The sequence below is a fragment of the Teleopsis dalmanni genome, chromosome 1 (assembly GCF_002237135.1).
Source record: "Teleopsis dalmanni isolate 2A chromosome 1, ASM223713v2, whole genome shotgun sequence".
Taxonomy (NCBI): Eukaryota; Metazoa; Arthropoda; class Insecta; order Diptera; family Diopsidae; genus Teleopsis; species Teleopsis dalmanni.
Genome location: NC_051846.1, coordinates 96,865,061 through 96,881,535, shown reverse-complemented (window position 1 = coordinate 96,881,535; position 16,475 = coordinate 96,865,061). Strand labels below are relative to the sequence as shown.

Genomic DNA, 16,475 nt, shown 5'->3' with positions numbered 1-16,475 from the left:
TGTTGGCCAGAAGTTTTAAAATTTCATATCATTGATTCTATGTTTTGACGAAAATCAATAAGACTAAATACTACTCCAATTTGACTAAATACAAAAAATATATAGAGATGATTAACGAATGAAGTAAAACACAATTTTTGATATTAACTTAGATTCACTTTTATTATTACTATTTACATATTTCATAATGTTTACAATTGAATGAATTTCGAGAGGGAAATACTGCATCACTCTAGCGCATGCCTTAAGTGCAATTTTCAAACTAGATTTTCAAGCTAAAATTGCGTTAACAGTTGAAAGACTCGTGTGCCACATCACTCCCTCTCTAGTGATTGAGCGAACCATGCACGATATAATTAGTGATCCTATGCTATAGACCGTCTTAAATATTCTCTGCAAATCGAACTGCCATCCAAATTCGCCTGCCGCTAGCTGATGTTTGAGTTTTATTTGTAGAATACTTTTGATTATTTTCGTCTGCTTTTCGATGTTTTGCACTGTTGTGCTGTCTGCTGTTGATCTGTTTTTTGCTCGTCATCACAGAGAGAGGCAGCGTTGACTCGATCTATACTTACACGTACTGGTTTGTCTTCTCGTAGAATGGTCATCAGCTTATTGTCGCTATCGGTTGCCGTAAATGGTCCATCGTAAGGTGCTTTGAGAGGTGATGGAACAGTGTCATCGCGTAGATAAACATGATCACATTTTTTAAGATCTGGTTGTACAAATGTTTTTGATATGGTACTAGTCTTGTTTGCCATTGGTACTAGTCTTAATTGCTCCATTACGTCTCGAAGTGATTTTACGAATTCTGAATTGGACATGTCTTTACTGAAACTTTCGAAAAACTCAACAGGTAATCTAAGTGTCGTATCATAAACCATTTTTGCAGGAGTCGCCTTGATGTCGTTTTTGTATGTGTTTCTCAGTGCGAACAGCACCACTGGTAGTTCATCAGTCCACCTTTGCTTGGGTCTGCACTTTAAAGCTCTTTTAAATGTGCAGTGAAAACGTTCGACAAATCCATTTGCTTGTGGATGATATGGACTTGTCCAAAAGTGTTTTGTACCATTTAGCCTTGTGAGTTCTTTAAATAATTTCGACTCGAATTGTCGGCCTTAGTCGGTTTTTATTTCAGAAGGCACGCTGTAATGTGCAATCCAGCCTTCCAGTACCTTTCAGTAATGTTGAGGCCATTGTGCTTGCATTAATATCGGATAGCAGCCATAGGGATAGCAGCTGGTCATCTGGCAAAGCGATCAATGACCGTTAAACAGTAGCAGAATCCATTTGACATTGGTGATGACCCTATGATATCGATATGTAGAGAGGAATATTGTTGCTCTGGTAGTTTGAAACTACCAATTATTGTTTTATTATATCTGGATATCTTGGTGCGTTGGTATGGCTGACAAGATCTTACCATTTTCGTTATGATTTTTTTATGCCTGGCCAAACGAAATACTGACATATTTGTTTGATCGATAATTTACTTCATGGATGTCCCAGATTGTGTATCTCCCGGAAAACTTACTGTCCATGTCCTTGAGGAACGCAGAGACGCGTTCGTTAAGTTAAAATATCGCATGCAATAGAATTCGTAGTGTTTGGCATGCAGATTCACTTGAGTTACAACGATGTCTCATTGTTAGTTAGCAGGTTTTTTAATTCGGCGTCGTCTTTCTGGCTCTCAGCTTACTTATTGAAATCGATCTGTTAGCAGCCAATACGTGTAAGTAAGTCTGTTAATGCTGTACCTACTGCTGAGTTGCGTGGAGCATTAGTTTATCATATGTGGTTGGATATGCTAATGTATTTGCGAGTGCTTTTTTGTATGTAACGAAAGCCGATTCTGTATCTTCTCTCTATTCCAATTGGGTTTTATCATTATTTTTATTGGTTTTTATAAGTTTTTGCATTTTATTTTGAATTTCGCCTGCACCAGCTATGAAACATCGATAGAAGTTGACCGTAGCTTGAAATTGTCTTAACTGCTGAACCATGTTTGGATTTGGGAAGTTAAGTCTTGCTTTTACTCTTTTCTTTGGTGACCTTGTTGGTTGATGGTGTGACCGAGAAACGTTACTTCTTGTTGGCCAGAGACGCATTTTTAAACATTCCGCTTAAGTCCGTACTGCTGAAATCGCTTGAATAATATGCGTAATGTTCTGACTCTTTTGCTGAAGCGATACAGATGTCATAAATGTAACAAATCACCAAGTGGAGTCCTTTGAGTACTTGGTTCATGTGACGTTAGAAGGTTTGGGCAGCATTGCAGAGTCCAAAGGTTATGACTTTGATTTCGAATAAGCCAAATTGAGTGGTAATGGCTGTTTTTTCCCATCTTCAGGCGCAATTGGTATATTATAATACGCCCTTTCTGAGTCCAGTGTTGTAAAGATACACTTACCACTTAATGTCTGCGTGAAATCTTGCTCGTGGCATATGGGGCACCGATCGGGTATTGTCTGCGCTTTAAGACGTCGATAGTCACCACAAGTCGCCAAGTCTCATTCTTTTTTTCGACTATGTTTAATGGGCTGGTCTACTCACTCTGCGGTGGTACATATATGCCCTGTTCCAGCATGCATTGAAATTCGCGTTTTGCTGTTTAGAGCTTCTGTGGATTAAGTCATCTTGGACGTGAATAAACCGGCTGACCTGTTGTAATATGACGCTGGATAGCGGTTTGATTTTCCCTAATTTCGTTGTAAGATATTGGGTTGATTAGCGCTTTGAATTCTTTTAGCAGCTTTATGAACTTGTGAGCAGTGTTTATTGAAAAAATTAATTCGTGTTGGCGGTGTGCAGTTGTGCAAGATACTTTCCATCCAGTTGGTTTGTCGATGACACATTTGCTTTTGACGTCTTCTATGACACCATAGTGTTCGAGAAAGTCAGAACCCAGTATTGGTTTTTCAATTTCTGCAAACACATACTCTCAATTGAACTCCCACAATTGTTTGTTGCATGTTAATTTTTAAACCACACGTGTTCTATTGGAACCATCATGTCAAAAGAATGCACCTATTATTGGTTAAAAAATTCAAAATAATCTAATTATGTGTTTTTAACATGGTTAAAAACTTCTACCTCTTCACATGGTTTTAAAACATAGTTTTAAAGGTAACAAAGTTGCTTAAAGTAAAAATACCATCGAAGTTGTATTAGATAATAATAGAACACACACAAAGAAGATTTCTATATATTTTTGCCGACTCTACTTCAGGGGAATTTGGCAAATTTCAGGGGAGTATCTTATGCAAATTATGTAGAATAGGAGTAAGCGTAAATCTGCACTCTTTTCACATATTCTGAATGCATATATTGGATGGAGTATTTTTTAAGAAATATACGGCTGGCAGTAATACTGCTTAATATCAGTTAAGACAAGCATTTTAAGTACGTGTACTCACCCTGAATAATGTAGTGTTTGAAGGAGTATTCATTTTGACCGATGCTTTGTACTCTAGGGCAGAAAAAATCGGTGAATTGTCATTTTCGTCATCAACTGTTACTTTCACTAAACAAAAGCCAGATTTTCTCCCAACATCGCTAACTTCGACAAAAAAATCATAATACATCCTTTCCTCTCGATTAAACATATAATTAGTACTTATTGAACCACTACTTTTTGATATATTAAAGATTTCATTCATTTCTCTCGATAAAATTTTAAATGATAATTTTGGATGTTTTGGACAATCCGGATCCACCGCTGTTATCTACATGAAAAATAAAAAAAACCTTCACTTGTATTTTTATTCAATATTTTATTATTGAATAAATATATTATGTAAAATATTATACTATATATTATTAGAAAATATTATAAAAAAATATTTTTATACATTTATAAATATATTAGGGCAATTCACAATCTTGGCGCATCGCACAGTGTGACAGAACACAAAATTACGCGGTCAAAATTCAATATATTCGGAACCAGTAGAGATATCGACATGAAATTTTCCTAAAATATAGTTTTTAAGTTGATCTTAAATCTAATTTGAGCCCAATCGTCCTACCGGAACCCCCCGAAATTTTTGTCCAAATATGGGGCATTTACCGTGGTCCCAAGATTACATAAAAACTGTAAGAGGTGGAAGGCTGAATTTTAGTGTCCGGAAATCTTACTTTGTTATCTAGATTCCATATTTTTTTATGGTTTTCCGCCTACTGCCACACCCACCCCCATATAAAATTTTCATATTAAATCGTTTATTATCGTTAGAAAAAGTTTTTACACTTATTGGACTATATATATACCTGACGTACATAGCAACACAACTTCATGCAAAAAATAGGCGTGATCCGCCCATTAGTTCCTAAGTTATTTGCAGTTTTATGCAATTTTAGCGAAATTACGATTTTGCAAAAATTGAACCAACTTTAAACCTTTATAGCTTTTTTACTACTTATTCAAAAATGATCATTTTTGATTTTTTATGAAGCTTAGGATATTGTTATTCATTATGTGTAAAAAAAATGTGTTATAACTTCGTTATTTTTCAACCGATTTAGTTGAAATTTGAAATATAAATAAATTAAATATTTATAAAATTATAAATGTCATTTTGTTATTATTTATTGAATTTGTTGTTGAAATAAATGGGGTTTATTGAAGGTCATATTTTTCGTAATTTTTCGCTGGTTTCTGAGGCCTGAAATAGGTGTAAAACATAGAGTGCGCAGGCCAATTTTTGTTTTGTTGTAAAGTGTAACTATTTGGCTACACACAATGAATAACAATATCCTAAGCTTCATAAAAAATCAAAAATGATCAGTTTTGAATAAATAGTAAAAAAGCTATAAAGGTTTAAAGTTGGTTCAATTTTAGCGAAATCGTAATTTCGCTCAAATTTCATAATTTTGCTATAATCAAATTAGATTTAAAAGAAATATTAACTCAAAAACCATATTTCAGGAAAATTTTATATTTGACCGCGTAATTTTGTGTTCTGTCACACTGTGCGTCGTTACGAATGCGAAATTAATATGTATTGCAATACCTTTGCAATTGCAAAATCAAATACATTTGTAATTGAATGAATTTCGCAAAACTCTATTGTGAATGGCACGCTGTTTTCTTTTTAATGGATAGCACATCTTCGAGATCTTATTGAAACATAGCTGCCTTAATTCCAACATTTAAAGCCGAGATTTAATTTTATTAAAGAATTACAATGGAGGAGCCGTTAAATATCTTTGCATGGTGCGCAAATAACTAAAAATACAAAAATATCCATTGAGAAGGAAAACAGAGTTCACTGCAATTCCTTACCAAAAATACACACCCTAATTATTATATGCTGAAGAGGAATTGAAAGACAACGTCTCGCACCGAAAATAAAACTGTGCTACCTTAACAAGGTATTAATTTAAAATGGAAGTCTGAACGCAGATGAAATAAGCACAGCATAATGTCAATGATAAACTCTCATAAACTCTCAGAAGTATTGCGAACGTGGTTCTTGGAGGATGAATCTTGAAAAAAAATTTCAATAAAATTAAATAAATTTTTATCTTTGTCCTTTCTTTCTTTGCTATTCGAAAACCTAAATTTTAAATATAGCTTCTTTGCCGTTATAAAGAAAGCATGGCTTTTTTAGCAACACTAACACAAGCTATAAAAATATTTTAATATTTTTACTATTAAATGAACAAAAAAGAACTAATAGGTCGTTTACGTCTCAATTTAACTGATACTGAAAGAAAAGAACCTCGTCGTTTACAAAGACTAAAATTAAATGCCTAACGTACGGATCGTGTTAATGCTTCTAACAGGACAATGCTGACAAAGATCGTTAAGTCTTTCGCAAGATCATTGCAAGATCGACCAGAAGACTTTCTGTAAGATTTTAGCTATTCTGGCACACAGGTCTTTCCAAAAATGACTTATCATTTGTAATTCGTAGCAGAAAGTTCTGTTGTATTTCTTACGTGGAGAAATCAAAAACAGCTGCCAATTGTTGCCGCATGCAAGTAAACAATTGAATTTTAATACAAATGTGATGGAAAGCCACAAGATGTTTGGTACATAGTTATAATTATTTAAAAAAATTAGCTTTCCTTGTTTTTTTGCAATGTAACTTCAATTTCACAATTTTTTTTAATTTAATTTAATTTTGTAATCAGCCGCTTGGCAATGCTCACGCCGTTCATTGCAATTCAATAAAACATAAAAATAAAAAAAGTTTTTTTTATATTATTTTAGAGTTATTTTTTTATGAAACTTGTCAAAATTAAGGCAGCAAATATTAAAATTCAAACAAGATTTTGTATTTTGCTAAACTAGTTAGCATCCGGGTTTATCCAATACATTGTATTGAAATTTGGTGATTATTTAAAAGAGTTGTGTATTTCAGTAGAAAATAGCTATGATACAACAAAATACTTTACGAAACCTGTTTTAGTTATAGATTTAGTGTGTTTGTTTTTACACAGCGGCTTTACTTATTAAAATGGACTATATATTCTTATTTATACTGCTTACCTTTAAAATATTAATTCCAGGATTTTGATTTTCCATGACATTTATTTCATATACAAGTTTTTCACAATAGGGCTCTTCTGAATTTTCATCGTAGATAACAATATCAACTCTTGAATATGAAGTGTGGATGCCGTCTGAAACAGATACATTCAGAGCTGTTTGATAGTTTTGAGAATACCTATGAAGGCTATTTATTCTTATAATGCCAGACTTGTTGTTTATATCATAGTTTTGTAAGTTGTTTCCGTCTAATATTTTGTAGAAAAGGCTTTCATTACTAAGATCTAAGTCATGTGCTTTTATCATCGTTACAAATTGTCCTTTCACTGCATTTTTAAACAACTTACAAGATGTAATTGATTCCATAAATTGCGGTATATTATCATTTAAATCTAAAACTGAAAAGATATATGTTCATTTAAAATCCGTTTTTCTTATGGCATAATACGTTTACTGTAAATGTTATTTATAACTGTAAGTAATAAAGTCAGTTTATGTATTATCAAACGTGATTATATATCTAATATAATAGGTATTTGCTTATCTGATGCGAATTTTAACAACCGAGCACTTGAATCCACCCGTTAGTTAATAGAAATTGAAGAGATTCTTTTGTAAATATGAAAACAATGATTATTATTAAAATTTTCAAATAACTAATATAATAAAATTAATTGATTTTGCACTTAAACAGTTTAATTGGCACTTTTCATTTTTTTACTTTTATTACATATTATTTAAACCAGCATTGTAAATATTGACTAAGCCAAGAAATTGATAAACTTATGCGTAAAATAAAATTACAGAAGGTAAAGAGACAAAAGCAAAGCGTCGTGCTTTTAATGTGGTCCGTGCATTTGAAGTAATAGCCGGAAAAAGACTTTCATTTAATGGCGAATTATTAAATAACCGAATATAAACTTGTAATAAACTTTTTAGTACTTTACTTATTGATAAAAGAGTGAATAGTTATATTTCTAATTAATTAATTCGGATTTAAATTATTTTTCGTAAATTGATTTGCATATCTTAGTAATTTCTGTGTTTTTGTTTATACAAATACATAAAACAGCTGGTAGAGACAGCAATTAAAGCTTGTAATCTCAAAAACAAAAATCAAAAAGAAGTGTTGAAACACGTTCAAATAAATTACACAAAATATTAGTGTAATATATATATCACACTTTATATAATATAAAATATAAGTGTAATTGTGTATATTATATTGATAGAATAAAATAATACTTTTTAATTAAATATACAGATTTTTAATTTTTTTTTTGTTTTTTTTTCTTAACGTTTTGATTCTTTATAATGCCGGTTGATCGTACTCCACCGAAAGGTGGAGTCCAACAACAACTTAATCAAGAGCAAGAAATACAACAACAGCAACAGCAGCAACATAAAACACAGAAACAAACTTTACAAATTCAGCAGCAACAGGAACAAAAATCGAAATTATGTCAAAACTCATTGACTTCTGTACCATCTCTATCACCTCAGCTGTGGAGTGTTCAATGTAAAACTCCTAATTCCGGGAATAATTTTAAATTTCCAAATAAACCAATCAAAATACAAACAGGAATTGAACGATATATGGTACTGAAAACTTAAGTATACCATATAAGCGAAAACTTACCCCACAAAAAAACACAAACAATCGTGACAAAATTCAAAAAAAATACCCAACAATAATTATAGCAACAGATTTAAACCATTGAGTGATGAAAGTGACAACGTAGAAGAAATCAAAGAAAAAATCGTTAAACCACCGCCTACACTAAATCATACTGTAAACTTACCAAGGTTTGTGTTATTTGTGTCAACATCCATAGCTCAGATAAATGTCCTAAAGGCAAAGAAAACCCAGCTGTTAGAAAATGTTCAAACTGCGGTGATAGCCACACAGCAAACTATAGAGGATGTCCAGTTTTCGCTGCCGTAAGACAAAAATTAAACGTTGCTCAAAAACAGCGCGCCTCAATCTGCTAAATTTCTCAACATCTCATTTCCCGCTCCTTCTAATGTTGGTCCTGGATTGCAACCTCCGGCTCCACCAATGCAGCAAATGCCGTACGCAAATGCCACCACCAAACAAATCCCACTTCTTACCAAAAGCTTTACTTCCGTTCCAGGCATTGAAGCAATGCTTGCAAGTTTTACCCATAAAATTTAACACTTCATGAACCTCATGCAAAACGTTATGAATAGCTTGATGCAAAGCATGATACAAAACCAAAGTTTAATTGCTGAGTTGGTAAAACCTAAATGAATGCAATCACAATATGCCATTGGAATGCAAACGGCTTAAGCCAACATGTACTGGAAGTATCTAGATTTCTGGAGAGTAACAACGTCGATATACTGCTTATATCCGAAACTCATTTAACCTTCAAAAACTGTTGTCGAGTTTATCGATATAAGTTTTATGATACTAAATATCCAGATGGTAAAGCATGTAGCGGTTCTGGAGTACTTGTTAGAAACACAATACAACATTATGAAGTCCAAAAGCATTGTTTTAAATATTTAGAGGTTACATCAATTTGCGTAATAAACATCAGACTTAATCGATTTCGCAGTCATTAATGGATTGAAACGTGAAGACATTGCTATAAAATCATCTTATGACCTGTCCTCTGACCATTCTCTGGTTATTTTAACTCTAAATTTAAAACTAACTTAAATGAGCAGAATAAGAAAACTCTTATAAACTGGAAGAATTGTAGAAATTTTATTAATGAGGAAATAAGTAATAACTCAAATTTTAGATCACCCAAAGAAATTGATAAAGCAGTTGATCACTTCACCAAGACATTAAATAATGCTGTAATTAAAGTCTTTCAATCAAAAAGGTCAATCCAGTCAAATATAGTATTTCAATCACACATTGATTATCTTATTTTCCCGAAAGACTTCGATCACCCACCTCAAAACAAAGATTAAATAAAGCTTCAAAAGATCTTAAAAAAGCCCTATCTGATGACAAAAACCGCTTTTTACAAGAATATCTCGAGTCTCTTGGTCCACTTAAAGAAAACAACTATTCTCTGTGGAAGGCAACGAAGAAATTTAAAACGCCAATACAAAATGACATCGAATCTCCTTCTATTGTTGAAACTCCCCTTACGTTGTCTTTTGATAACGTCAAGGAAACTATCCGAACATATGCAAATCCCAAAAAGGCACCTGGATACGATAAAATTACGGGTAAAATAATACAACTGTTGCATGATTCAGCAATAACTTTTCTAACGGTGATATTTAACAGCATCTTCGCTTTTGACTACTACCCGAAGCAATGGAAAGTTTCTGAAGTAAATATGATTCCAAAAGCAGGAAAGGACCTAACTTTGGCATCATCATATAGACCAATTAGTCTTTTGCCCCAGTTATCGAAAATCTTTGAGAAAATGCTGCTGTCATATGTTATATTATGCCAATAATAAATCAAAACAATTTGATCCCAAACCATCAATTTGGATTTCGAACAGGACATGGCACTTTTGAGCAAGTTCACAGAATTGCTAAAGAAATACCTACTGCCTTTCAGCGCAAACAATACTGTTGTGTCATTTTCTTGGACCTAGCCCAAGCTTTTGATAAAGTTTGGTACGAAGGTCTTATGTATAAAATAAAACACTATCTTTCTGAAAATATGCATAAGCTATTGTATTCATATATATCTTCTAGAAAATTTAGATTGAAATACAATACCTTTACTTCAAGAGAAATCGACATAATGGCTGGTGTTCCTCAAGGAAGCGTATTGGGGCCGTTTCTGTATATAATCTACACAGTTGATCTCCCACTACTCTCAAATCACTTACTTGCTACTTTTGCGGATGACACTGCAATTCTTAGTTCTAACAGTGATCACATAAGTGATCACATAAGGGCGTCTCAAAGTCTCTTGACTCACTTAAGTCGATTGGAGAAGTGGCTAGCAAAATGGCGCATAAAAGTAAATGAAACGAAGAGTGTGCATTTCACCTTTACTCTGCGAAAAGAAACGTGGCCCTCTGTTAAGTTGAATAACATCATTATACCCCACTCACATAATGTAAAATATCCTGGCATTAATCTTTATAGAAGGCTGACTTGGACTAAGCACATTGAAAGCAAAAAATCTCAAATTAAATTGAAATCAAAGCAGCTCCATTGGCTTATTAATAAAAACACTAAGCTAACTCTGGAAAATAAAGTCCTGGTATACAATTCAATCTTAAAACCAATCTGGTCCTATGGTATAGAACTCTGGAGTACAGCATGTGCCTCTAATATCGAAAAAAGACAGAGAGTTCGAAACAAATTACTTAGACAAATAACTGATGCTCCTTGGTATCTCAAAAATATACACAACGACCTTGGAATCCCAACTGTTGCAGACGTCATTAGAACATGCAATCCAATGGCGCAACAGCTGCTTTCTGATACCACAATATCTATACTTAAGCGAAAAAGCTTATACCAACTTAACGTGATTTTACTATGTGGCGACAGTACAACCAATACGACAACACAGAAAATATCCAATTGTCATTCTTGAAGAAAAAATACACCTGGCAATGCTTAAAAGATAAAAGCACATGTAAATAGTTGATGGTTAATTTTTCTAGAGTAAAGTTGTATCGTTTTGTAGTTTGAAGAAAGTAGTTTTGTATTATATTGTATTTTAAATAAAATAGTCAGAAGAAACGACTAAAGTGGTGAGCCCGACGCGCAAAGTAAAAAACTTACAGAACTAATTTTTTTAAAAAAGAAAAAAAGGCCAAAGTAACATTAGTTTTAGAAATGCTAAACAACATGTACTAAAACTATTAACGGGCTTATCCAACACGCACATCGTCATCACAAGTTGCAGAACAAGAGTACTTGGAACAGCTAAGGTGGTGACTCCGTTGAAAAATCAAGCAAAAACATTACAAAGCAGTACATCTTATGCAAGAGTACACGAGCAAGCTGCGTTCCAGACAGGCACACGACAACATGGCTGTAAATGCAGAACAAACTGTAAATCCACAAGTAGACTCCACTGAAATGAACATGAGACACAATGTGAGAGTCCCGAACTTCAATAAAACCAACCCATCGGTATGGTTCGCGCAACTGGAACGAGTCTTTCGTTTAAATAATATTCGAGAAGACACAGACAAATTCGATTGGGTGGCAGTAAATTTAGATGAAGACATTGTGATGATTGCTGAAGATCTAATTACAAATCCCCCAACGAACAATAAATATGAAACACTCAAGGCACGTTTGTTGGGGAAATTTGCGGAATCAGCCGAATCCAAGTTGCGGCGCCTACTACAAGGAGGAGATACTACGGGTATGAAGCCGTCGGAAATACTTTCGAACATGAGACGTCTTGCACCGGATCCAAATAGCGAACAAATCATTCGTACGCTTTTTCTCAGCGAAATGCCCAAATCGATTCGTCCGGTATTGGCAATTTGGGAAGAGGATGATCTAAATAAACTTGCCAAGTTAGCTGATAAGATGCTGGAGGCGTCAACAACAAACGCAATGTACATGTGTGAAGTATCGCCACAGGCTAAGCACGACTCGACAACTGTGTGCAGCACAGCACATAATGATTTGTACACAGCTGTTCAACAACTGACCGACCAGGTTAAAAAGCTGCAAGTTGAAGTTAGCCAACTCAGGAAACCAATCACGAGTCGCAGCGGTTCTCGATCGCGCTCACCCAAAACTGTAAGCGATGTCAACGTTCAACAGCGACGTCATGGCAAATTGTGTTACTATCACACCAAGTTTGGGTGACGGTGCCACCAAGTGCAAGCCAAGCTGCTCACGATGGGCACCTTTAAACTAAAAAAGCTGTCGTCATACACACTGGTTGACGGCAGTAGCAAACAACTTGACCACATAACCAGTGATTCATCAGTAGCAGAAAAACAACCACTCATAAATAGTGAACCTCTTTTTGTCGTCGATCGCAAATCATGTTTTCGTTTCTTGGTTGACTCGGGCTCAGTTGTATCAGTAGTGCCACGGCATTTGGTGAAATTCAAAACAACACAAGGAGAGCTCCAACTATACGCAGGGAATCGAACTCTCATTACCACATTTGGCAACAACACAATGGAATTTGACCTAGGTTTACGGAGATCATTTAGGTGGCAATTTATCATCGCTGATGTCGAAGTTGCTATTATTGGTGCTGATTTCTTAAACCATTTTCATTTGTTAGTTGATCTGAGAAGCAAACAACTTATAGACATGACGACGAAGCTTAACATACGAGGTGATCTTTCAGCTTCTCCGCCATCAACCATATCTACAATAGATGAGATAGCCAAGTTCAGCAATCTGCTCAAAGAATTCGTTGATAATACACGACCAGTGTTGAAACAGTCACTTCACGACACGCAATAGAATGGGGTGACTCATCAAATTGAGACAAGAAGCAACATTGTATTTGATCGTCCCAGAAGGTTATCTGGACAGAAACTTGCTGTGGCAAAAGCCGAAATCACTCTATTACTGGACCAAGGTATTTGCCGTTTATCAAAAAGTCCATGGGCAAGTCCCCTACATATGGTGACGAAAAATAATGGTGGCTGCGTTCTTGTGGCGACTATCGAAAATTGAAATCAATAACGATACCGGATAGGTATCCTATCGCTCATGTGCATGATTTTGCGGAAAAGTTACACAACAAAACGCTGTTTTCAGCACTCGACTTGGTGAAAGCATATTACCAAATCCCAATAGCAGAGGACGACATTCAAAAAACTGCCGTGAGCACACCTTTTGGCCTGATTGAGTTCCAGTACATGCCGTTCGGATTCAAAAACGAATGAAGACATTCCAACGTTTCATGGACCAAATTTTTCGATGCCTTGATTTCGTGTATTGCTATATTGACGACATTCTCATAGCTTCAACGTTCATAGAGGAACATGAACGTCATCTCCGAACAGTGTTTACCATTTTGCGCTAACATAGACTCAGGATAAATGTCAACAAATGTCAATTTGGTAAATCGGAAATTCTCTTTCTGGGCTACATGGTCAGCAAGAATGGCATTAAACCACCACAGGACCGCATTGAAGCAATATTGAATTATAAACAACCTGGCACAGTCAGTGACCTAGCACAGTTTCTAGGTGTTCTGAATTACTACCGGCGTTGTATACCACACTTATCGCAACATCAAGCATAGCTTAGTGATCTGGTACGAAACATCAAAAAGAATGACAAACGAAAAATCTCTTGGACTCCCGAAAGTCTCGATGCGTTCAATAACTGTAAACACAGTGTTGCGAATGCTGCACTAATTGCACATCCAGCACCTGATGCTGAGCTGGCACTTATCTGTGATACATATGACGTTGCTATTGGCGCTGCCGTAGAACAATATGACCAGGGCACTTGGGTACCACTCGGATTTTTTTCGAGAAAACTCTCAGCAACTGAAAAAACTTACAGCGCATATGATAGAGAATTATTAGCAATCTACAGCGTCATTCGTTTTTTCAAACACCTCCTAGAGGCACGAGTGTTCGTCATTAAAACGGACCACAAACCGCTGATATATGCTTTCAAACAGAAACCAGAGAAGGCGTCACCACGACAGCTCCGCCATCTCGACTATACATATTTCCCAATTTTCAACAACCATTGTACACCTTTCTGAAAGTGACAATGCTGTGGCAGATGCTCTTTCTCGCATTTCAGCTGTATCGCTGCCAACTACTGTCAGTTTATCAACCGTTGCAGAGGAACAACAAAACGATCAAGAGTTAAAAACGCTGTTGCACGGGGAAACATCTTTGAAACTGCAAGCAAAAATTCCTTGTTCTGCGATGTGTCTACAGGAACAATTCGGCCATACGTGCCAGGATCTCTGCGTCATAAAGTTTTCGCATCAATTCACGACATGTCACACCCCAGTGGAATATCCACCCTGCATCAGATAAAACAAAAATACGTCTGGCCTTCCATGCCAATTGATATAGTTGAATGGGCGCGAAATTGTTTACCCTGTCAACGAGCAAAAATACACAGACCCAATAATTTTCGGCCAATTAAAATCGACATGCCAGACAACCGTTTCGACCATGTACATTTCGACATCATTGTGATGCCAATGGATAAAGGGTATCGCTATTGTTTAACAATAATTGATCGTTTTTCAAGGTGGCCTGGAGCAATACCTTTAAAAGACATTACGGCAAACACCATAGTATCTGTTTTTTGGTCAAACTGGGTGGCGAGATTTGGATGCCCGCAAACCATAACAACGGACCGGGGCCTACAATTTGAATCAGCTTATTTCAAAGCCATGACCAAAATGATAGGAGCAAAACACGTCCACACCACGTCATACCGCCCACAGGCAAACAGTATGATTGAACGCTGGCACCGTTCTTTAAAAGCAGCACTAATGTGTCACGAAGTAGAATCCTGGACAGAATTACTACCAACAGTCCTGCTAGGTCTACGAACGTGTTTCAATGAAGATCTGCAAGCTTCAACTGCTGAGATGCTGTATGGTTCCCCGATTCGACTACCGAACGAGTTTGTTGAGGACGACCAACGATGCACCAACCCGCAGATTTTCATAGAGGAGTTTCGCAAACACACGCGATTAGTGCGACCGACTCCCGCAACACATCACCGGAACAATGTTTCATTTGTGTTGAAAAACCTTTACAACTGTTCACACGTCCTGCTTAGGACTGATTCTGTTCGTCGCCCGTTGGAGCCACCGTACACTGAATCATTTAAGGTACTCAGTAGACCAACGGACCGAACTTTCGTAATTGAGATCCAGGGAAAAGAGACCATAGATTCAGCAGAAATGTTCAAACCTGCTTTCATTACTAAAGAAGTAGATGTGAAGGAGGCAACGAAAAACCCACACATGCACATAAAGAGAAACCAGGTGAGGTTTTCACAATAGACAATACTGGAAGGGGGGTACTGTGGCGACAGTGCAACCAATACGGCAACACAGAAAATATCCAATTGTCATTCTTGAAGAAAAAATACACCTGGCAATGCTTAAAAGATAAAAGCACATGTAAATAGTTGATGGTTAATTTTTCTAGAGTAAAGTTGTATCGTTTTGTAGTTTGAAGAAAGTAGTTTTGTATTATATTGTATTTTAAATAAAATAGTCAAAAGAAACGACTAAAACTAAAAATGTTGCTATAAATTTTGATAATAATAATCCATTTCATTTTATTATAAAGTTAAAATTCCTTTTTTGCACCTGCTAATTGCATTATGTTTAGTTTTTAAGATTTGATTACATAATTGTCAATTTCTAATCAGAAAGATACAATTAAAAATAAAATAATATGAACAAAAAAAAAAATGTGTTATATTGTTGTGAGGTTATAAACTAGCCTGGTCAAATAATGATGTTTAACGACATGCTGTCTACATATGTAGTTGGAAACCTTTTTAATTGCTTCTGACATGATAAACGGTTTGATTAAGGACATTAGCAAACAATTAATCAAAGGACATATCAAAGGACATATCAAAGGACATATCAAAGGACAATCAAAGGACACGCCAACAAAGGCAGAAATATTGAACAACAATATATATCATTATATTTTAGCAACGTTTTAGAAATAATAAAAACAACCAAAAACGAAAAGTAGTCATTGATAGAATTATTGGATGTCTCAACTTATCTCGTGGTCGTTGCTATTTACTGTGGTATGCTCAGCGTTACCAAAGTCGTCACAGTAAATTTTGTTAATTCTGATCAAAATATTCAAATTCGTGGTTTCTGTTAAATTATAGCAGGTGTTTTTTTAGCTATATGAGAACTATCGCTATCGACAACTATGGTTTGACAGCTAAGAATGTCAAACTGTGGTGACATTTCTGTTCAGTTAGATTTGTCAATTCATCATGAATTGTGCAAAGCTAGAACAACGCTTTCAAATTGTTGAAATTTATTTTGAAAAAAATAAAAATGTTTGCGAAA

The 16,475-nt window shown here is 35.3% G+C and overlaps 3 protein-coding genes across 3 annotated transcripts; 1 reads left to right on the top strand and 2 right to left on the bottom strand.

Annotated features, from left to right (window-relative positions):
* Positions 1–467: 467 nt before the first annotated feature.
* On the bottom strand, positions 468–884 carry LOC119689535. Its single transcript, XM_038104382.1, has one exon. The coding sequence runs from the start codon at positions 882–884 to the stop codon at positions 468–470; it is 417 nt and encodes a 138-aa protein (XP_037960310.1).
* Positions 885–3,398: 2,514 nt separating this feature from the next.
* On the bottom strand, positions 3,399–6,889 carry LOC119689529 (fat-like cadherin-related tumor suppressor homolog). The gene is made up of 2 exons (XM_038104372.1): positions 6,497–6,889; positions 3,399–3,725 (listed from the first exon to the last, which is right to left on the bottom strand). The coding sequence occupies exons 1-2, from the start codon at positions 6,860–6,862 to the stop codon at positions 3,399–3,401; spliced, it is 693 nt and encodes a 230-aa protein (XP_037960300.1). The 5' UTR covers positions 6,863–6,889.
* Positions 6,890–11,485: 4,596 nt separating this feature from the next.
* On the top strand, positions 11,486–12,283 carry LOC119689518. Its single transcript, XM_038104359.1, has one exon. It carries the CDS (start codon positions 11,486–11,488, stop codon positions 12,281–12,283), a length of 798 nt encoding a protein of 265 aa, XP_037960287.1.
* The last annotated feature ends 4,192 nt before the right edge of the window (positions 12,284–16,475 follow it).